Source organism: Coregonus clupeaformis, chromosome 36, assembly GCF_020615455.1.
Source record: "Coregonus clupeaformis isolate EN_2021a chromosome 36, ASM2061545v1, whole genome shotgun sequence".
NCBI lineage: Eukaryota > Metazoa > Chordata > Actinopteri > Salmoniformes > Salmonidae > Coregonus > Coregonus clupeaformis.
In genome coordinates, this window is record NC_059227.1 from 16,647,792 (window position 1) to 16,671,363 (window position 23,572).

The 23,572-nt window shown below is 44.9% G+C and overlaps 1 protein-coding gene across 1 annotated transcript in view; it reads left to right on the forward strand.

Annotated features, from left to right (window-relative positions):
- LOC121552392 (exostosin-like 3) overlaps positions 1–20,943 on the forward strand; it is a 39,556-nt gene extending 18,613 nt beyond the window's left edge. The window contains exons 2-6 of the mRNA XM_041865279.2: positions 10,002–12,620; positions 13,413–13,540; positions 16,223–16,367; positions 18,610–18,738; positions 19,371–20,943. Of these exons, the coding sequence (XP_041721213.2) occupies positions 10,479–12,620; positions 13,413–13,540; positions 16,223–16,367; positions 18,610–18,738; positions 19,371–19,580 (2,754 nt within the window). The 5' untranslated portion in view covers positions 10,002–10,478 and the 3' untranslated portion in view covers positions 19,581–20,943. The remainder of the gene's footprint in view (positions 1–10,001; positions 12,621–13,412; positions 13,541–16,222; positions 16,368–18,609; positions 18,739–19,370) is intronic.
- The last annotated feature ends 2,629 nt before the right edge of the window (positions 20,944–23,572 follow it).

Here is a 23,572-nt window from a genome sequence, read left to right on the forward strand (position 1 = left end):
TCCAGCTTTATGTTTTATGTTGATAGTATTAAAACAAAGAAAACAATCTGAAGTTGTTGTTTTTAAGTTATATATACCATGATTTTACTGGTCCGGCCCACTTGGGAATAGATTTTCCTCCATGTGGCCCCTGAGCTAAAATGAGTTTGACACCCCTGTGCTAGACCCTCCGTTAAACTACACATTTCTCGAGGTAGGAATATTTCAAAAAATATGATAAATGGCTCATTCGAGAGAAGACATCCTCCCATGTTATGACATCGGCCAGTATTGAAATCTGACATGTATGATAGATGATCTAAAAGTCGTATTACTATTAACTTCCAGTGTAGTGAGAGCGAGTTTATCATGGTGCTACGTCATACCGGACGGATTTCTGCCTTCTTGAACGCCAATAACTCAGGAACACATGAAAACATTAAATGACCCAGGGAATCGATAGAACATCACTCAGAATTGCAGAAAAACAATATAACATTCTAAATGTGTGAGTCTTTCCTTTAAGACCTATATAATAAGTTGTTGCGAGTTGCAGGACTGTAGGCTACTTTTCAACACCGATGCAAGAACTGAAGAATAACAGAAAAATCAAAGAGCTGAATATTTGAGTGAGATCTCGTTACCCATCTGGAGGAGTACACACATTACACTGGGCCTTATTAACAATACAGGCTGTGTGATCTCTCCTTCTGTCTGCCCCCGGATCTCACTGTTTTTCTGTCTCGCTCTCTGTCAAATTCACATTCAAAATAACTTTGCAGCCAGGCAGGCCTCAGGTCTGTGCAGACTTTTTTCAGTGGTGTTTTTTTCATTACCCACACAACCGCAGACAAGCTACAAAACCTTTCTTCCTGCCATCCCCAAATCTAGTTGAAACAATGCCCCCCGGTCTATATGAGGCCACTCGCATCTAATCTCCTCTCGCTCTGTCTCTCACACACTCTGGATGTGCCTGACTGCCAGTTCTGTCTCTGCCATCCTTCTCTCCTAGGGCTGGATGGTATACCGTATTTTACGATATACCGATATTGATGCACGGACCAGTTTGGGTTTTTACTTTACCTTCTATAACGGTATTTGAATGTTTGGTTTGTTAAATGTGATTCGCCGTGTGCAACGTCCATTTTTATAGTTTACTTCGCTACTTTAGTCATCGTTCTCCTCTCTCTCTCAATGCCGCTTTCCACACAGACCTAGTCCCGCCCCCTGTCACTCAAGGAGTGCATTTGTTGTTCCTCTACCACGAGACACTTGCGTTCAGTCTGCATGGTCAATGCAGCACATGCAACAATGTTGATAACAACGATGGTGTTTTCAGTTTGCATCTTAATATAAATCCACTAGCGCCCTATAATTACACTATTAGTTTCTTACATCTGCAAACAGCAAGTTTGTCTTTTCTTACCAAGTTGGGCCTAAATCTTGTTAACCGCTAATACTAATCGCTAGCTAGCTAATAAATGTACTGGGTCAGAGCAAACGTAACTAGCTATACAGCCTGATAATACCAGTGGTGGTGCAGACCTACAGCTGCATGTTTTATGTGCAACAGTATCTTCTAAATCAAAGAGGAATACGCAAAGCAAGAATATGTTAAGAGAAAAAATGCAATCTAGCCAAAGATTATAGGGTCCCCTAAGAAACACTTGTCAACACTTGGTTCCTACCCTGTCACAATAACTCCTCCCTGGCATTTTCATTTGTTGTCATGTCAAACACTGTATTCAAAGTGCCCACTATTATATTCTAACTATAGAATTAGAATAATCATTATATTTCCATGATTCCAACAGTTCACCCAAGTGTTCTGCTCTAAATCACAAGTCAAATCGCAATTGCAACATTTGGTTAAAAATAAGGCCTAGATTGTTTGCCCATATCGTGCAGCCCTACGTGGCAGTGTGGAAATGATCTCAAGTTAGTGCAGGAAATGCAGAAATTGAAAATTGATTTTGGTTGAAGTTGAATTGAACAGTATAAAACAATCAGAATGAGAAAGACCCATTGAAATCACTTAGAATGTATGTGTTGCCACCCTAGGGTCACGCACTACTCATAAAGCATATTTCGAACTTCTATTATTCAAAAACATAAAAATACCGTCATACCGTCCAATTTCTTTTAAATAGCATGATATGATATTTTGGCCAGAAGTGTCCTAGGGCTCCCTCTCTCACACTCACCCAGCCAATGTGCAGAGAGACTGTTTAAACATTTAGAGAGGCACTTGTCGCTTGCCTGGCGAAAGTATAGTGTGGGAACCGGGAAGTTTGTTCCTCTGACTGTTTGCTTCTTAAACTATGTCTGGAGGGTTAGCCAGTGGTGGCTCAACTCGTCTCAACCTCTGGAACTATAGCCACTGACGCTTGCCTTACTCACTTCTCTTAGGGCCCTATAAAATCTGGTTTTATTTTTTACCCAATTCCTTTTTTTTCTCTTTTCTTTTTTTAAGGTTTCACTCTCAATCACACTTTTTTTATATAGAACGTCCAATTTTAACATTTAATTGAGAAGAGTTTTGGGAAAGCCTTTCCATCTACCGGAAGACAGTTGTCATTAGTTAGCATCATTGCTAACAGCTACACAAAGTGGTAGACAAACACACACACACACACACACACACACACACACAGACGGGCATTCCTGCGCCAATGCCTCTTCAGAAAGTTGAAGGGAAATATGAATCACTTATGCATTTTCTTCATGTCTTATCATAATCTTGGGCAAATACGTTTTCTAGTTCAATACATTCAGTTGATTACCTACTAAAGTTAAATACATTTTTGAATATTGCTGAATTCAATTTTTATATCTGGATTCTGTGATTCTGTCCGTATTCTCCGCATCACAGATTTTATAGGGACCTACACTCTGAGGAGCCCAGTCTAGACCTGCCTGGTTTTACTCTTTACCATAAAGATATAGGCCTAAAGCCTTCCATGCTAACTAACTAGGCTTACATTTAGCCCTTTTCGTGATTCTAGGCTCAATTCTCCCTTTTTACTCCCCTTATACCAACTTCATCAAGTTGCCTCATCTCTGTCACCTGACACACATTCTATCACTTAAGAAAGTTAGCTAAACATTAATAGCTCACGAGTTCATAGCAGCCTCTCTATACAGGCCGAAATGAAATTAACTTTGAAATCGCAAATGCATAGACGGCTCTGTTCCCCAGCTCTGAGCACCGATCTGCTGACTAACCCATCGACTGGCTGCTCAGCAGTTAAGTGAAAATATCCTTTATCTGGGTCATCAGACTGTGCTTCTGCCTCTCCCCCCTTCTGGGAGAAGAGCCTTTGCCTCCTGATTTGATAATGAGCTGAAATAGAGCTGGCCCAAGCTTTCACGTTTTCAGCTGAGCTTTACATGTTCCTGTTGATGTAGCCGCTTTAAGGTGAAGACAAAGAAACAGCATCTTAATGCGTGCCGCTGTAATGCAATGCGTTCCGGGCTGCCTTTTACAGCCTCAGCCGGTTCCTCCTTGTGGTTGTCTTTCTCCGAAAGTGCAAGTGCAAACGGACAGCACCACGGCGCTGCCCTCTATTAGGAGCTTAACACTGCCTTGCAACGCCGATTATTAGATTATCATTGATTCTCACATTAACTGTGTCTGGCTTGATCAATGCTGTGTGTGTGAATCAGTGTTTCCGCTGAAGTCATTTAGCTGTGGCGAAATATGGGAGAAAAATAAATAAATAATCTGTCGAGGCCCATTTTAAAGATGCTAAAACAGTCTACATTTACTTTTGGTGACATGGGTGTCTTTTTTATTTTTTACAGTACATTACCAAAAGTATGTGGACACCTGCTTGTCGAACATCTCATTCCAAAATCATGGGCATTAATATGGAGTTGGTCCCCCCCTTTGCTGCTATAACAGTCTCCACTCTTCTGGGAAGGCTTTCCACTAGATGTTGGACCATTGCTGCGAGGACTTGCTTCCATTCAGCCACAAGAGCATTAGTGAGGGCGGGCAATGATGTTGGGCGATTAGGCCTGGCTCGCAGTTCGGCGTTCCAATTCATCCCAAAGGTGTTCGATGGAGTTGAGGTCAGGGCTTTGTGCAGGCCAGTCAAGTTCTTCCACACCGATCTCGACAAACCATTTCTGTATGGACCTCGCTTTGTGCACTGGGGCATTGTCATTGTGAAACAGGAAAGGGCCTTCCCCAAACTGTTGCCACAAAGTTGGAAGCACAGAATCGTCTAGAATATCATTGTATGCTGTAGCGTTAAGATTTCCCTTCACTGGAACTAAGGGGCTTAGCCCGAACCAACAAAAAAAACAGCCCCAGACCATTGTTGACGTTACTTCCAGAGGCAGTTTGGAACTCTGTAGTGAGTGTTGCAAATCGAGGACAGACGATTTTTATGCGCTTCAGCACTCTGCGATCCCGTTCTGTGAGCTTCTGTGGCCTACCACTTCGTGGCTGAGCCGTTGTTGCTCCTAGACGTTTCCACTTCACAATAACAACACTTACAGTTGCCCGGGGCAGCTGTAGCAGGGCAGAAATTTCACGAACTGACTTGTTGGAAAGGTGGCATCCTATGACGGTGCCACGTTGAAAGTCACTGAGCTCTTCAGTAAGGCCATTCTACTGCCAATGTTTGTCTATGGAGATTGCATGGCTGTGTGCTCGATTTTATACACCTGTTCACAACCGGTGTGGCTGAAATAGCCGAATCCACAAATTTGAAGGGGTGTCCAGATACTTATGTGTATATATAGTGTATATTTTAGCCTTTATTTAAGCAGGGAGTTACCATTTGAGACTAGGTGTGCGAAGGTTTTAACATTAAAACGTTTAAACAAAGTTGGGATCATTAACGTTAAGAGAAATCCCTAACCAATTTTTTGGTTCATTTTTTTCTCTCCACTTAATTCAAATCACAGTTCAGTTATCACAAAAAAATATTATTTGCCATGTTATAGCTGATAGGCTATAAAGGCCTGGGGAAGTTGTGTAATTCAAATAAAAGCAGAGAGGAAGAGGCAAACTTTAGGCTACTTGGGGAATTTGCAAGACAAGACTGCGAGATGCATATTACCAAAACATATGAGCACCCTTGTGCCTTCTTCTGCGGTCTTCGGTCTGTTGCGTGTAGAATATCCTAGCAGCGTTTCCCAAACCCCCAAGGGGTGCACGTTTTGGTTTTTGCCCTAACACTACACAGCTGAATGGTGTCATCATAGTCAGGAACTGGCAGGAAAGTTGACTGTACAATCCGCTTCCTACTATTTAGGGAGAGGAAGGATCTATTTAAATCTTAGCTTTTTAACTAGCTCATCCGTATGTTTTTTAAACATTAAATGTTTGTCAATCCAAATGCCCAGATATTTATAGGTGCGAACCCAATCGATGGGAGAACCATCCAATGAATAACTGTGGGAACTATACAAAAGAACAGATGAACTGGAATCACATTACCCCAAGTTTCCCAAACAGGTAGGCCTACATTATATGAACTGTTTGTGAAAGTTCTTTGGAACATAAAATTAATTAGTTAAAAGATCACATTTGGGATCTAGCTAATGATGAGCCCAATTGAGTAAATGCAGATAGGCAACCCCATGTTTCAGTCTATTTATTTATAGCCACTACACTAAAACATGCTGGGTTGTTTGGTTGACCCAACTGCTGGGTTATAGGCGTTGGGTCACTTAGTTGGGTTTTCTTTAAAAAGAGCCAGGTTGGATTGTTGATGATGTGTTTTGGTGCTGAGTTATTAAGATATGACCCAGCGGGTCAGATCTGAAGACTGGAGGTGTAGTTTAGTAGGGGTGTGGCTTTCAGACAGTTATTTTTAGCCACCTGGGGGACATCAGCATCTCGTCATTATATTAAGATCTCTGGTTGCAGTCAACTTTATTTACACTGGGGAGGGAGAGAGAGCATGATGCTCGTGAATTTGAACGTCCCATGTAATGTAAGTGGTAACAATTAGTCGAAATCCACGACTTAGCCTAATTATTGTTATCTGACACGTTCATTCATTTTCTTTGCCGTGTTTCACATAGCCAGCCACGCGGAGTCATGGCGCATAGTAGGCTAGGCTATTTACTGTTCGTTTTTTTTTTGTTTTGTCATTTAGCAGACACTCTTATCCAGAGCGACTTACAGGAGCAATTAGGGTTGATTGACAACTGAACAGCAAGTGTTGACTAGTTTATAACAGGTGTCGAACTGACTGAATAAATCATGCAACGTGGTTAAATGTCCATGGTATCGCATCGGGACAAGTAAACCAAAGGATTTTGTAGGTTTCCTTTCCTAGGATGTCCGGTCTTGCCAGACAGTGACGCTAAAGTGAGGCTCGTCAGTCAGTGTAGTCTACCGAATCGCATCGGTGAGATTCGGTCATTTGGCTCCCTAATTTGCATAGGCTACTGGTAGGCCTAGGCGTTTTGGTGATTATCTGCAAATAAATTATTTAAAGAATTAGATGAAGATGGTGAATCATCACTCCAGAAACAATAGGTAGTGGAGAGCCTCATTCTGGACCAAATAAGATCATTAGGGCCCTCACGGAATCCAGGCATTAAAACGGTCTTGCGTCAGTAAGTATTCAACCCCTTTGTTATGGCAAGCCTAAATAAGTTCAGGAGTAAATGTGTGCTTAACAAGTCACATAATAAGTTGCATGGACTCACTCTGCGTGCAATAATCGTTTTTAAAATATTTTTTATATGACTAACTCTTCTATGTACCCCACACATACAATTATCTGTAAGGTACCTCAGTCGAGCAGTGAATTTCAAACACAGATTCAGCCACAAAGACAAGGGAGTCTTTTCAATGCCTCACAAAGAAGGGCACCAATTGGTAGATGTGTGTAAAAAAAACAAAAACAGACACTGAATATCCCTTTGAGCATGGTGAAGTTATTAATTAGGCTTTGGATGGTGTATCAATACACCCAGTCACTACAAAGATACAGGCGTCCTTCCTAACTCAGTTGCCGGATAGGAAGGAAACTGCTCCGGGAATTCACCATGAGGCCAATGGTGATTTAAAAAAAGTTAGTTTAATTGTTGTTATAGGAGAAAACTGAGGATGGATCAACAACATTGTAGTTACGCCGCAATACTAACTTAAATGACAGAGTGAAAAGAATGAAGCCTATAAAAAAATATTCCAAAACATGCATCCTGTTTGCAACAAGGCCCTAAAGTATTACTGCAAAAGATGTGGCAAAGAAATTATTTTTTTGTCTTCAATACAAAGCGTTATGTTTGAGGCAAATCCAGCAACACATCACTGAGTACCTCTCCCTATTTTCAAGCATGGTTGTTGCTGCATCATTTAACAGATACAGTGTATTCACAGTGTATTCAGACCCCTTTTACTTTTTCCACATTTTGTTACATTACAGCCTTATTCGAAAATTGATGAAATTGTTTTTTTCCCCTCATCAATCTACACACAGTACCCCATAATGACAAAGCAAAAACAGGTTTTTAGATTTTTTTGCTCATTTATATTTGGGAAAAAAACTGAAAATATGATATTTACGTAAGTATTCAGACCCTTTACTCAGTACTTTGTTGAAGCACCTTTGGTAGCGATTACATCCTCGAGTCTTCTTGGGTATGACGCTACAAGCTTGGCACACCTGTATTTGGGGAGTTTCTTCCATTCTTCTCTGCAGATCCTCTCATGCTATGTCAGGTTGAATGGGGAGCATTGCTGCACAGCTATTTTCAGGTTTCTCCAGAGATGTTAGATCGGGTTCAAGTCCGGGCTCTGGCTGTGCCACTCAAGGACATTCAGAGACTTGTCCCGAAGCCACTCCTGTTTTGTCTTGGCTGTGTGCTTAGGGTCGTTGTCATGTTGGAAGGTAAACCTTCGCCCTAGTCTGAGGTCCTCAGCGCTCTGGAGCAGGTTTTCATCAAGGATCTCTCTGTGCTTGGCTTCGTTCATCTTTCCGTTGATCCTGTCTCCCAGTCACTACCGCTAAAAAACATCCCCACAGCATGATGCTGCCACCACCATGCTTCACCGTAGGGATGGTGCCAGGTTTACTCCAGACGTGACGCTTGGCATTCAGGCCAAAGAGTTCAATCTTGGTTTCATCAGACCAAATAATCTTGTTTCTCATGGTCTCAGAGTCCTTTAGGTGTCTTTTGGCAAATTCCAAGCAGACTGTCATGTGCCTTTTACTGAGGAGTGGCTTCCATCTGACCACTCTACCATAAAGGCCTGATTGGTGGAGTGCTGCAGAGACGGTTGTCCTTCTGGAAGGTTCTCCCATCTCCACAGAGGAACTCTGGAGCTCTGTCAGAGTGACCATCGGGTTCTTGGTCACCTCCCGGACCAAGCCCCTTCTCCCCCGACTGCTCAGTTTGGCCTGGCGGCCAGCTCTAGGAAGAGTATTGGTGGTTCCAAACTTCTTCCATTTAAGAATGATGGATGTCACTTTCTTGGGGATCTTCAATGCTGCAGAAATGTTTTGGTACCATTCCCCAGATCTGTGCCTCGACACAATCCTATCTCGGAGCTCCATGGACAATTCCTTTGACCTCATGGCTTGGTTTTTGCTCTGACATGCACTGTCAACTGTGGGACCTTTATATAGACAGGTGTGTGCCTTTCCAAATCATGTCCAATCAATTGAATTTACCACAGGTGGACTCCAAGTTGTATAAACATCTCAAGGATGATCAATGGAAACAGAATGCACCTGAGCTCAATTTCGATTCTCATAGCAAAGGGTCTGAATGCTTATGTAAATAAGGTATTTCAGTTTTTTCTTTTTTTATATATTTACATTTTTTGTTTGAGAACCGTTTTCGCTTTGTCTTTATAGGGTATTGTGTGTAGATTGATGAGGAAAAAAATGTATTTAATAATTTTTATAATAAGGCTGTAACGTAACAAAATGTGGAAAAAGTCAAGGGGTCTGAATACTTTCCGAATGCATTGTATTGTCCGTGTGAAATCTCAATCTGAACTCCATTCTGTAATGTTGGCCCTATCAGGGAACACAGTGTTTTGGGTTTAGTGTGTAGGCCTAGTTGATAAGGCTTGTTTGGCTGAAGGCCTATCTTACCAACATGTTGCAGTGAAGATACGGTACTCTCTGGCCTTCAGAAAAATAGTCTAGTTCTGTCCTGTTTGTGTTCGTTGGCTTTCCCCGAGACTGTAGAGAACCAGCATTGATTAGTTTCAGTATTCCATGCCTTTTTTTTTGTCTTTGGTCTGCCAGAGAGTAGGCTATTTTCATTCTTATCTGATGCATTAGGACTCTTGTCTGAGAACTAATGCCCAAAATGTCCTTTTTGGTCTTTCCTCCTGTCCCTGGCTGCCCTTACCATTTAATCAGTATGTCTTTCCTATCAGCGCTTTGATTTATCTGCTAATGGTTTGCTGATTGCAAACCCAAAACGTTGTTGTTACTGTTTCCTCCAACACAGAGCCTAGTTGGTATTGTGATTCCGCAGTCTCTTTTTAGAAATGAGCTGTTCAAGAGGAAGACCTGTCTCCTTCATGATTTAGCCTGTGAGAGCCAGCGATGAGGAGAAATCGCTAGTTCCTAATGAGGATGTTGTCTAGAGGGATGAGATGCTGTTACTATGAACCTTACCTTGTGTCAGCAGTTTTGATGCAGTACGTACAGTGCTGCTTATCAGATAAGTTACGGATCTTTGTATCAGGCCTGTGGAGAGAAATTAAAAACTAGGCTGTGTTATCATGATGAAGAGTCATGTTTGAACCATCAAAGAAGCATTATTTGGGGACATACATTTTCACATCGGCTAGTTTGTATTCATGTAAAAATGATGCAGTGAGTAGAGATTTTTTTTTTATTAACTTAAAACAGATGTTACACACACACAATTTTATTGTTAAGAATGTTATTTATCCTAGTGATATCATCAGTATTCTGGTATGATACTTATTTGGGCTATGACGTGAAGGCTGGACTTTTCTGGTATACCTAGAAGGCCAACTATGTGACCTTACATATTCTCATTTTGACATAGTTTCTCTTTATCAGTTTCAGGTCTTGTTATTCAACGTTGGAGGAGAATTTGGAGGCCTTTCGCTATTCGACAGACCCAACTGGGCACAACCGGCCCATGATGCCACTCTGCAGGACTGTGACCAGCCATGCCCTCCTCCCCAGCATTTCCCAGAAGGGGCTCCCCTCCCCCAACACTTTGCGCACATAGGTCAGAAATAAAAATACACCATACAAGAGGAACGATGGCAAGGATTTGACTATGGCACACCAGCAAGACAAAGATGAAGTCCCCCTACATCTGATACCAAAAGGAAAACCAAGATCAAGTAGATCCACTCAGATGACATATTCTAAGGACAAAACAAGTCGATTTAACAATTATGTTGGTTTAGCGGCCACACTATTTCACCGTGTTGACGAGGTTGCACCATGGCTGCTGATCCCTGTGGACTACTAGAGACTCCGGCACAGCGCTGAGCTAAGCCCAGTGATAACAGTGATAGCTAACCAATGATGCAGCGTAACGGTGGCGGGGTGGGGGCCGGCGGCCAGCCGTGGCTGCTGCGGCGCGTGCGCCTCACCTGGCTCAGCTTCATGCTCTTCTTCATCCTGGTTTTCTTCCCACTCATCGCCCACTACTACCTCACCACCATCGACGAGGCGGGTGGCCCCGACAAGCGCATCTTCGGCCCGCGGCCCGGCGGCGAACTGTGCGAAGCCAAGCACGTGCAGGACCTGTGCCGCATCCGTGAGTCAGTCAGCGAGGAGCTGCTGCAGCTGGAGGCCAAGCGGCAGGAGCTGAACGGGGAGATCTCCCGGCTCAACCTGCGCATAGAGGCGTGCAAGCGGAGCATCGACAGCGCCAAGCAGGACCTGCTGCAGCTCAAGAATGTCATCAGCCAGACGGAGCACTCATACAAGGAGCTGATGGCCCAGAACCAGCCCAAGCTCTCTTTGCCCGTGAGGTTATTACCCGACAAGGACGACCCGGGCCTGCCTCCGCCTAAGTCTGCCCGTGCCTGCCGCCTGCGCTCCTGCTTTGACTACGCCCGCTGCCCGTTGACCTCTGGCTTCCCTGTGTACGTCTATGACCCGGCATCCTACCCCTGGGGTGAGTCCCTGGACCCGTTAGTCAAGCAGGCCTTCGCCGCCTCGGTAAAGAGCAGCGTCTACGTGACGGACAACCCCAGCATCGCTTGTCTGTATGTGGTGCTGGTTGGGGAGCTGCAGGAGACTCCCTCCTCCCCCCTCCCGGCTCCCTCTGAGCTGGAGAAGCAGCTGAAAGCTCTGCCCTACTGGAGGTCCGACGGACACAACCACCTCCTGGTCCATCTTTCCAGGAAATCCATGACGCAGAACTTCCTGTACAATGTGAGCACGGGCCGAGCGGCGATGGCCCAGTCCACCTTCCTGGAGCAGCAGTACCGTGAGGGCTTCGACTTGGTGGTGTCCCCGCTGGTCCATGCCCTCTCTGAGCCCAACTTCCTTGAGGTGCCACCCCAGGTGCCTGTCAAGAGGAAGTACCTGTTCACCTTTCAGGGCGAGAGGGTGGAGTCTCTGAAAAGCAGCCTGCAGGAGGGGCCGCCTCAGTCCTTTGAGGAGGAGATGGAGGGAGACGCGCCAGCCGACTACGACGACCGCATCATCGGCACGCTCAAGGCGGTGCAGGACAGCCACCTGGACAAGGTGCTGGTGGAGTTCACCTGTAAGACCCCGCGGCCTAGCCTGCCTACCGAGTGGGCTCTGTGTGGAGAGAGGGAGGAGCGGCTGGAGGTCCTCAAGGCCTCCACCTTCGCCCTGGTCATCTCCCCCGGGGACTGTCAGCTGGTGGCCTCGGCAGGCAGCAGCATGCGGCTGTTTGAGGCCCTAGAGGTGGGGGCCATCCCTGTGGTGCTTGGGGACCACGCCAGGCTGCCCTACCATGAGCTGATCCGCTGGAGCGAGGCAGCCATCATGGTGCCCAAGCCCCGCATCACTGAGCTGCACTTCCTGCTGCGCAGCCTATCGGACAACGACCTGCTGGCCATGCGACGGCAGGGCCGCTTCCTGTGGGAGACATACTTCTCCACCTCAGAGAATGTACTGGGCACCATCCTGGCCAGTGTTCGGACCAGCATCCAGGTGCCCGCCGCACCTATCCGCGAGGAGCCCGCCCAGGAGATCCCACACAAGGCAGGCAAGATGGCCGGCACAGACGCCAACCTGGCCGACAATGGCGACCTGGACCTGGGCCCTGTGGAGACGGAGCCACCGTACGCCTCGCCGCGCTTCCTCCGCAACTTTACCTACACGTCAACCAACACCTACCAGACCTGGAACCGTGCCCCGGGGCCTTTCCACCTGTTCCCCCACACGCCGCTGGACCCCGTGCTGCCCTCGGAGGCCAAGTTCCTGGGCTCGGGCACGGGCTTCCGCCCCATTGGCGGCGGTGCGGGGGGCTCGGGGAAGGAGTTTCAGGCAGCGCTGGGTGGTAACGTGCCCCGGGAGCAGTTCACGGTGGTCATGCTGACCTATGAGAGGGAGGAGGTGCTGATGAACTCCCTGGAGAGGCTCAACGGGCTGCCCTACCTCAACAAGGTGGTGGTGGTGTGGAACTCCCCTAAGCCTCCTTCAGACGACCTGCTGTGGCCAGACATCGGCCTGCCCATCGTGGTGAGTACCTTCCACCGCCGCTGAATACTCAACATGCCCCCGGTGCTTAGTGCTTGCTCACTGCTCAGACTGAACAATATGCTTGAATGGGAGAGAATGATCTGAAAGGCTTGGCTCGTCTAGCCCATTCTGAAATGCAAATAGTGTAACTTGTGATGTGGTGCAGCAGTCTTGGAGGCTGTGTGTCTGAGAGTGTGCTCAAGTACATCAGTCTAGCTGCTGAAGCTGATTTGATCTGCTCTCCCTGCTTCACTTAAAAACGTTCCTTACAACTCTGCAGGGCAGCCAGCCAAATTACACCAGCTGATATAAAGGAAATAGAAAGTGTGAAGTCCACAGAAAAGGTCTGTCTTTTAGATGGGAACTTCAACAGAATATTCAAGTATCCCAATTACAGTCTATAGGAAAGATATTCCCTCTGTGCAGGGAGATATGGGAGGATAGTTTAATGATCTTGAATGAATAGCCTAATTGGTCAACACATTTTAAAAAACCGTGTTACTATTGAATGCTAATAGATAATTCCATACTTTCATGTTTTTTGTTAGATGGGTTAGCCTAATAAAGGTGTTGAGAAAGGGGGGCGGAGTGGTTTGGACCATTACCATATATACTTTAATGAAATTCCACATTAAAAGGATAGTTCACTCAAATGATGCAAAACATACTGTTTTTGAAAACTTGACTGCTGACATGCACACATTCTTGGGATTGTATTAACAGTGAACTAATTAAGAAAATAATAAATAAAAAATTGTGAACGATCCCTTTAACACTTCTCCTGTCCTGCAGGTGGTGCGCACGGAGAAGAACAGCCTCAACAACCGCTTCCTGCCCTGGGACGCCGTGGAGACGGAGGCCATCTTGTCCATCGATGACGACGCCCACCTCCGCCACGACGAGATTATGTTTGGGTTCAGGTCAGTTAGAGGGGAGTCTGGGGACCAGTCATTGAATCCAAAGCTCTTTGGAGAAAGAAAATGTATTTTGTTTTGTACCTCATTGATTTTCAAAGAGATCCATTTTTCATTGGAACCCAGCAGACCGATGATCTGTCTACAGATATTGACAAGCATTGTGTGAATTGACACTTATTCCAAAAGTAAAACAATTTAAATAACATTCAACGCACACTGACATTAAAAAGCATTTTTAGCACAGTAGCACAGCGTAGACCAAAACATACACTAATGTAACTGACCCTGACAGAATAACAAGAGAGAAATGGACCATGTTGACTTTTCAAGCGCCACATGAGCATACAGTACTAGACTTGCCTCATCTTGAATATCATATCAGGGCCATGTGTAAAGCTAAATTCTGGGATTCAAAATACAAGAGAAAAGGAACAGCTGAGCTAGGGAAATGTAACGCCTCTCAAATCCATAGACAGCGCTCTATTGTTCATATTTTAACCATATTTTGAAGCTATATGTACTTTGTTTACATTCTTTGATGTTTGTAAACAATGGAGAAATTAAACCTTAGCCTATATTTTGGGTTATGATAAAGACAGATCGTTGCCTATAAGGCATTTATTTATAAATTACATTCATCAATAATCAATGGGTAAATATCAAGAATTGATGACCATTGAACAGCTTCCCAAATCCCCGACTGCAGCATTGTCAAATGGTTTTGCCACTGTTGCAGCATGCCCAGGCAGGCAGAATGCTTCACTGTAGGAATGGAGTCATTTGTCATCAATTATCCTGGAATATTTTTTCCTCACCTAGAACAACTGCTAAATTCCTACTGGGAGTTTATATAGCGTGAATGTGCTAGATCTCCAAGGAATAGGACTGATGTTTGATAAGAGTTTAAACTTCATGTGCAAGCGTTTATGGACATTTCCAGAAGTAGGAATTTGGAACATATCGTCTGATAGCTGCACATAGGAGCTGATACTCCTCACTCCTTGTAGTCTCTTGTGTGTGTGTCTGTGTGCACGTCAGAGGTGAGGAGGGCCAATGGAGTGGGTGGGAAAGAAAATAATGCACAACACATACCTCTTTACGTCTCTTCTCCTTGTAGATTGCCGTCCTTGCTGACAAGCTGTAGAGACCGTGTTGTCAGCTACATGATTTTCATTATAGGCCTGCATGTACAATACAATATGTACATATAAACTCAGGAAAAAAAGAAACGTCCTTTCACTGTCAACTGAGTTTATTTTCAGCAAACTTAACATGTGTAAATATTTGTATGAACATAACAAGATTCAACAACTGAGACATAAACTGAACAAGTTCCACAGACATGTGACTAACAGAAATGGAATAATGTGTCCCTGAACAAAGGAGAGGTCAAAATCAAAAGTAACAGTCAGTATCTGGTGTGGCCACCAGCTGCATTTAAGTACTGCAGTGCTTCTTCGCCGGCCATGGCAGGACACTGACATTCCTGTCTTGCAGGAAATCACGCACAGAATGAGCAGTATGGCTGGTGGCATTGTCATGCTGGAGGGTCATGTCAGGATGAGCCTGCAGGAAGGGTACCACATGAGGGAGGAGGATGTCTTTCCTGTAACGCACAGCGTTGAGATTGCCTGCAATGACAACAAGCTCAGTCCGATGATGACACACCGCCCCAGACCATGACGGACCCTCCACCTCCAAATTGATCCCGCTCCAGAGTACAGCCCTCGGTGTAACGCTCATTCCTTCGACGATAAACGCAAATCTGACCATCACCCCTGGTGAGACAAAACCGCGACTCGTCAGTGAAGAGCACTTTTGCCAGTCCTGTCTGGTCCAGCGACGGTGGGTTTGTGCCCATAGGTGACGTTGTTGCCGGTGATGTCTGGTGAGGACCTGCCTTACAACAGGCCTACAAGCCCTCAGTTCAGCCTCTCTCAGCCTATTGCGGAAAGTCTGAGCACTGATGGAGGGATTGTGCGTTCCTGGTGTAACTCGGGCAGTTGTTGTTGCCATGCTGTACCTGTCCCACAGGTGTGATGTTCGAATGTACCGATCCTGTGCAGGTGTTGTTACACGTGGTCTGCCACTGTGAGGACGATCTGCTGTCCGTCCTGTCTCCCTGTAACGCTGTCTTAGGTGTCTCACAGTACGGACATTTTAATTTATTGCCCTGGCCACATCTGCAGTCCTCATGCCACCTTGCAGTATGCCTAAGGCACGTTCACGGAGATGAGCAGGGACCCTGGGCATCTTTCTTTTGGTGTTTTTCAGAGTCAGTAGAAAGGCCTCTTTAGTGTCCTAACCTTTCATAACTGTGACCTTAATTGCCTACCGTCTGTAAGCTGTTGGTGTCTTAATGACCGTTTCACAGGTGCATGTTCATTAATTGTTTATGGTTCATTGAACAAGCATGGGAAACAGTGTTTAAACCCTTTACAATGAAGATCTGCAAAGTTATTTGGATTTGTACAAATTATCTTTGAAAGACAGGGTCCTGAAAAGGGACGTTTCTTTTTTTGCTGAGTTGATATTGTGCTCACATTTTGATGCAATTCTCCTCAGCGCATTCTCCCCAGTATAATGCTGACTTTTCCTCTCCGTCATTGAATCTAACTGTATAACTGTCTTTATCAGGGCGTGATAAGTAATTATTGTTTCTCTTGGTCCGGTTGTGTGTATCAGGGTGTGGCGGGAAGCCAGGGACCGCATCGTGGGCTTCCCCGGGAGATTCCATGCCTGGGATGTCAACCACCAATCATGGCTCTACAACTCCAACTACTCCTGTGAACTCTCCATGGTGCTGACGGGCGCCGCCTTCTTTCACAAGGTACAGCCCCTTCTCCATCCCCGTCATGACACCTTTCAACCCTGTGAGCCCTGACCTGTATGCTACACACAGCTCTGTTTGGTGGTCCTCTGTTGCTCAGTTGGTAGAGCATGGCGCTTGCAACAACAGGATAGTGGGTTTGATTCCAGGACCACCCGTACGTAAAATGTATGCATGACTGCAAGTCGCTTTGAATAAAACCGTCTGCTAAATGGAAGATATTATTATATTATACAGTGCATTCGGAAAGTATTCAGACCTCTTGACTTTTTCCAAATTTTGTTGTGTTACAGCCTTATTCTAAAATGGGTTAAATTGTTTTTACCCCTTCATAAAAAGTTTTACATTTTACATTTTTAGTCATTTAGCAGACGCTCTTACCCAGAGCGACTTACAGTTAGTGAGTGCATACATTTCTTTTTTCATACTGGCCCCCCGTGGGAATCGAACTCACAACCCTGGCGTTGCAAGCGCAATGCTCTACCAACTGAGCTACATAAATCTACACACAATACCCCATAATGACAAAGCAAAAACAGGTTAAAAAAAATACATCATCTGAAATATCACATTTACATAAGTATTCAGACGTTTTACTCAGTACTTTGTTGAAGTACCTTTGGCAGCAATTACAGCCTTGAGTCTTATTGCGTATGACGCTACAAGCTTGGCACACCTGTATTTGGGGAGTTTCTCCCGTTCTTCTCTGCGGATCCTGTCAAGATCTGTTAGGTTGGATGGGGAGCGTCGCTGCACAGCTATTTTCAGGTCTCTCCAGAGATGTTCGATCGGGTTCAAGTCCAGGCTCTGGCTGGGCCACTCAAGGACATTCAGAGACTTGTCCCGAAGGCACTCCTGCGTTGTCTTGGCTGTGTGCTTACAGTCGTTGTCCTGTTGGAAGTTGAACCTTCGCCCCAGTCTGAGGTCCTGAGCGCTCTGGAGCAGGTTTTCATCAAGGATCTCTCTGTACTTTGCTCTGTTAATCTTTCCCTCGATCCTGAGTAGTCTCCCAGTCCCTGCCACTGAAAAACATCCCCACAGCATGATGCTGCCACCACCATGCTTCACCGTAGGGATGGTGCCAGGTTTCCTCCAGACGTGACACTTGGAATTCAGGCCAAAGAGTTCAATCTTTGTTTCATCAGATCAGAAAACCTTGTTTCTCATGGTCTGAGAGCTTTCGGTGCCTTTTGGTAAACTCCAAGCGGGCTGTCATGTGCCTTTTACTAATGAGTGGCTTCCATCTGGCCACTCTACCATAAAGGCCTGTTTGGTGGAGTGCTGCAGAGACGGTTGTCCTTCTGGAAGGTTCTCCCATCCCTCCAGAGTTCCTCTGTGGATCTGTCAGGGTGACCATCGGGTTCTTGGTCACCTTCCTGACCAAGGCCCTTCTCCCCCGATTGCTAAGTCTGGCCGGGCGGCCAGCTTTAGGAAGAGTCTTGGTGGTTCCAAACTTCTTCCATTTAAGAATGATGGAGGCCACTGTTTTCTTGGGAACCTTCAATGCTGCAGAAATATTTTTGTTCCCTTCCACAGATCTGTGGCTCGACACAATCCTGTCTCGGAGCTCTACGGACAATTCGTTCGACCTCATGGCTTGGTTTTTGCTCTGACATGCACTGTCATCTGCGGAACCTTATATAGACAGGTGTGCCTTTCCAAATCATGTCCAATCAATTGAATTTACCACAGGTGCACTCCAATCAAGTTGTAGAAACATCTCAAGGACGATCAATGGAAACAAGATGCACCTGAGCTCAATTTTCGAGTCTATAGTAAAGGGTCTGAATACTTATGTAAATAATGTATTTCTGTTTTTTAGGTTTAATACATTTGCAAAAACTTGTTTTCGCTTTGTCATTATGGGGTATTGTGTGTAGAATGATGAGGAGTTTTATTTATTTAATACATTTTAGAGTAAGGCTGTAACGTAACAAAATGTGGAAAAGGGGAAGGGGTCTTTTCGAATGCACTGTATATTAACTTACCTGTCTTGTATAAGATACATCACCCTCATCCCTCCTCTCCACAAGTTCCTTGTACTTATTTTGGTCTGACCTGTCTCACCCTTTCCTCATTGTACCTGGGCCATATTCATTAGGTACCAAACGGAAGAAAAGATTGCTTGTCCAATGCTTGACTCCCTCATTTTCATTTTCTGTTGCAAAATGTTTTATAACGTTGTGTGTTCTAATGAACAGGACGCCGGTTGATTCCCTTATATGTTTTGTCTCTGCTGCAGTACTATGCGTACCTGTACTCGTATGTGATGCCCCAGGCCATCCGCGACATGGTGGATGAGTACATCAACTGCGAGGATATCGCCATGAACTTCCTGGTGTCGCACATCACACGAAAGCCCCCTATCAAGGTCAGTGGGGCGCACACACAGACACACATATACTCAAAAAGACACACACACCCCGGGCACTGTTTATTTATATTTCTGCTCCCTTAGCCGACCATTCCTCAACCTGACATGCTCAATATTCTGTTGCAAATTATAAATCAGAACACAAGAAGATTGGATTGTTGCCATACGCTTTCGTTTCCCTCGACATCTGTTTGCGAGACATTTATGACTAGCGGACTAATTATGCCAATCAAGCCAGGGGACATTGTGAGACCTGGAATCTTGTAATATTCCCAGGTGTTTTGTTCAGGAAAATCGGACAGGCTTCGATGGCGTGTGTGAGTTGACGGCAAGTTGGCCCTGGTAGGAATAAGGCTCGTGAATAATGCCTGCAGTGGAAGTAAACTCCTGTAACTAATGAACGACTTTCCTTTTCCTGAAGAATCAACCCTAAGAGTCAACCTAATTTTATGCCCTGTAATATGGGTCGTGGTATACAATTATGTGCAAGTATTCTGTCCCAGTGTTCATTGGCACACACTACCATATTTTACGACCACATGTTCATGGTATCGACAAAGCAATCAAAATGGTTGTAGCATTTTAATTAGATACACACAGATACACCCTCTCCATTTCCTCCCTCTTAGGTGACGTCTCGTTGGACCTTCCGCTGCCCCGGCTGCCCGCAGGCCCTGTCGCACGACGACTCTCACTTCCACGAGCGCCACAAGTGCATCAACTTCTTTGTCAAGGTGTACGGCTACATGCCCTTACTCTACACACAGTTCCGCGTGGACTCTGTGCTCTTCAAGACGCGTCTGCCCCACGACAAGACTAAGTGCTTCAAGTTCATCTAGCCCAGGGCTAGGCCCAGCTAAGAATGTTGGGCAGAACGGAGCGAGAGAGTGAGGAACTCAGGCAGGACGGAAGAAAGGAGGGAGAAGAGAGGGCTGGTTCTGAGATGGATGGAGGTTTGGGGGTGAGGGCCTACACCCAAGAATTGGATCTAGAATGTACAATAAGAACCCTCTCCAGTTAATTGGCTGAACCCTCTCAGACCCGCCCCTCACACCTTTACTGGAACCACTGATAGGCTGGAAGCAGAGAAGGACCGCTGCCAATCAAGAAGCCTTTTCATTTTTATTTTTTTTTCCCTCATGTTGTCCATGTGTGTTTTATCAGCAACCACTACAGAGAAAACATTTTGCCCCACCTTTTATGGGCCTACAAAGGAGAGAAAGAGGATAGAGATGTGGTAACACTGCCTACCCAAGGACTTAACTTGACTCTCAGAGCCAAACTCAAACTGACAATGTAAACGGACTGGTTTTAAACTGACACAGGGAGAGAGAGACAGTGGACTGTTGTAGTGGGCCCTGAGCTCCTGAATCGCTAGCTAAACATTTCACCTTTTGGGAGAGAAACAAAGGGGCAGAGGTATATACGGTTTGTCCATTGCACTCATTTCTTGTTTTGTTGTTTTTTTATTCATTTTACATTTATATACTCTACTCTTGTATATGAAACCGCGAGAGAAGCACTGATGGTCGCAGAAGTATTTTATTCGCTGATCTTGTTTTTTTTAAACGTGGTGTTTTAATTTTGTAAATCTCAATCTCGACGTGGGATGATCTTGGCGTTGGCAGACCCATAGAATTAGAATTACTAGAATGGGCAAAGCCCCTCAGAACATGGCATTCTCACAGTAGATTATATTTCTATGGGCAGACCTAAGCTAACCCCAGACAGTGTCCTGTTTGTCACTCTGCCTCTCAATGACTACAGATGGAGACTAAAGAACAGGACCATTAGGCCACAAGTTCTATATGTTTACCAGATAAATCTAGCAAATATTCATAGGAAAATTAATTTATGGGAAAGGAATTATCTAACAGGTTTGTTAAGCCTACAGCAGACTACAAAGGCTTTACATTGGACCTAAACACCTAGTAGGCCTACTTGTTTTCATAATAGTTGTCACCAGCTGTCATTGAGCATTTACATGGCTTTTTGTGACTTTTTGGATGTTGGTGGTATTAGGCTACCTATCAATGGTTGATGTTAAATGACTGAGTAGTCTTTCCTATGTAGTCCTAATGATGTGTTCAGTAATGGAGTAGGGTGAATTTGCCCCTAGATTCTGATCTAGGTTCAGTTTTGCATTTCCCCCACTAATAGTTAAAGGCCCAGTGCAGTCCAAAATGTGCATTTTCTGTGTTTTATATATATATTTCCACACTGTGAGGTTGGAATAATACTGTGAAAATGATAATGCCCTTTTAGTGTAAGAGCTGTTGGAAAATACTGAAATTTTTGCCTGTTTTGGTGGGAGGGAGTTTTGGCCTGCCTGGTTACATTACCAGGCGGTAAATAAGACCGTTCCAAACCTCTGTGCCAATAACAGTTAATTTTCAGTTTTCCCATCCCTACTCAGACCACTGCTCTTTGCTAAGAAGCTATTTTTGTTTATTTTTGACAATTTTAATTAAAGACAATCACAGTAAGGTACATAATTGTTACCCAGAAATTATTTGATAGTGAGATAAAAAATGGCTGCATTGGACCTTTTTACGGTTAGGATTGGGGGAGGGGAAGCTGATCCCAGATCTGTACCTAGGGGAAAACTTCACCCCGGAGCATTCGATAATGGTTTCAATTGGGCACTTGTGGGAAACACAAGTCAAAAAATATCAATATATCAGACCTTAGTGCAAGGAAGTGAAAAACAAGCTTATTTCGACACTGAAGATATTTAGGTGTTTTTATCCCTTGTCGTCATGGTCCAATACTCATGCCAATCATGTCATAGATCACACTTCCATTCAGTATTAACCTCCAAAATGAGCTGCTTCTCTGTACAGCGTCTACACGTCAGGTCCCTCAAGTTTCATTTTGTAACGATTGATGCTCAGTGAATGTTTTCTTTGCCAAATAGGTACGATTTTTATCTGCTGATAAACGGCACAATATTTTGCAAAGTGCACAATGTGAACGCTTGTTAATGGGATGCAGTCTGGTACACCCCTGCCCCCCACCCCTTTTAGACGGTCTTCCCCCTCCTAAAAATAAGTTGACCACCCCCCCTCGCCTATTGAAATGGCAGTGCCTGTACAGACCTTATTAATTAACGTACGTTGGCCTTTTCTGGCATCATTCCATTGATTTTACTTAAGGATCTAAACTGTAACACTAGATCCTTTATTTGAGATGATTCAGGAGATATGATGACACTGTTGATCAGCAATAGTAATCTATTTGATTCTGGGAGGTTAAAACTATGGCACTCCACATTATCGTCCCCATAGTTTCTGTATATTTATTGAATTGAATATATTAAATGGATATACTAAGGCTTGCTTCTGAAGGGGTTAACTTTGTGAATAGAAATGATGACTGCAATAAAATGAAATGTGATCTTGGTCAACGGAACCTCCTCGCCTGACTGACCTTGCATCACTGGCCCACTGTGCACAGATGTCAATTCAACATCTATTCCACATTGGTTCAACGTAATTTCATTGAAATTACGTGGAAACAACGTTGATTCAACCAGTGTATGTCCAGTGGGGGGCCTCATTAGAACACTAACGAGAACCAATATGTGGCATTGACCGCTCGACTTAGAACTGGCCCTAAAACACAAATTTAGGATCAGCTCTAACCTGTGCCAATCCTAACCTGAACCTTTTAATAGGTGAAAAGCAAAACTGATCTTAGATCAGGTCTTGGAGACAACTACAGTCTGGGTGTGTGCTCAAACCTGGTTTTGACTGACCCATTTGCAATAATGTGCACTCACACATACCAGTGGCTTGAGTTTGAGCTCCAGATGCTGCCTGCATAATTACCTGGTTAACAGACACACTCCTAACATTTCCTGGGGCAGGGAGGGGTCGGCTCGGGTTACGTCTCATGCAGTGCTTTGGAAGTCCCACCTCCCCTCCCCGTTTTCCCCCTCGGGACAATGGCACAGCTGGTTTTCTAGTGTCAACAGATGAAGAAAGAGGGCCATGAAACAGCCGCCAATCATTCCTCTAGCTAGGTGTTTAAGTGTTCTGAAACTAGGCACTCCTGGGACTATTTCCCCACACACGCCCAGCCCTGGGTCTTGTTCATTAGGCACCCAACAGACAAACAGGAAGTCCCTACCTGGTGTTGGTCCAATACGTTTAGTTTTTTTGGGGAGAAGAAAAAATAATGCTTTAAAGCTGTTTGCTAGTGTGCCCTAATGAATATGACCCTGGGCTAGGCTCCCAGCCACCTGCAACTACTGCTGCCTGCCCTGTTCTGTACCAGACGGACCACTGATGACAGGGTAAAACAAACCGTTGAAGGCCGGACATGGAATTAAAATCTCTCGACGTTAGTTTAAAACGTGTCTATGACTCGTGTTGTTCTTTTGTCTCCTCCTTTACCACAGAAATTAAACAGTAGGCATACATTTCCTGACGTTCTCTAACCTCACACGTTATTAGCCAATATGAGTATGTTCAGCTTAGACTATGGGATTTAATTCAGTCAGCATACTGTGGATCTCACGGCAATATGTCACCAATCTCTGACTCCATGCTGCGAGCTGTGGCTGCACTCTGCAGAAGCCCTGACCCAATGGGAATGGGGTGTGGGGCGTCGGGCAACAAGCCTGAACTAAACACTGAACCACTAACATCACAGGGAGATGAGAGAATAGCCACCTCATCTCCAGCCGGGAGAGAGAGAGGGAGGAGGGGGTTCTTGTTACAGTAAAGCGGGTGTGGTGCTAGTACTAGAGTAGCCATCAAACGTGTTTCACAGTGAAATGTGAAATAGACCCAGTGTCCAGGCCTGCTTCAGAGTCAGCATGACACAC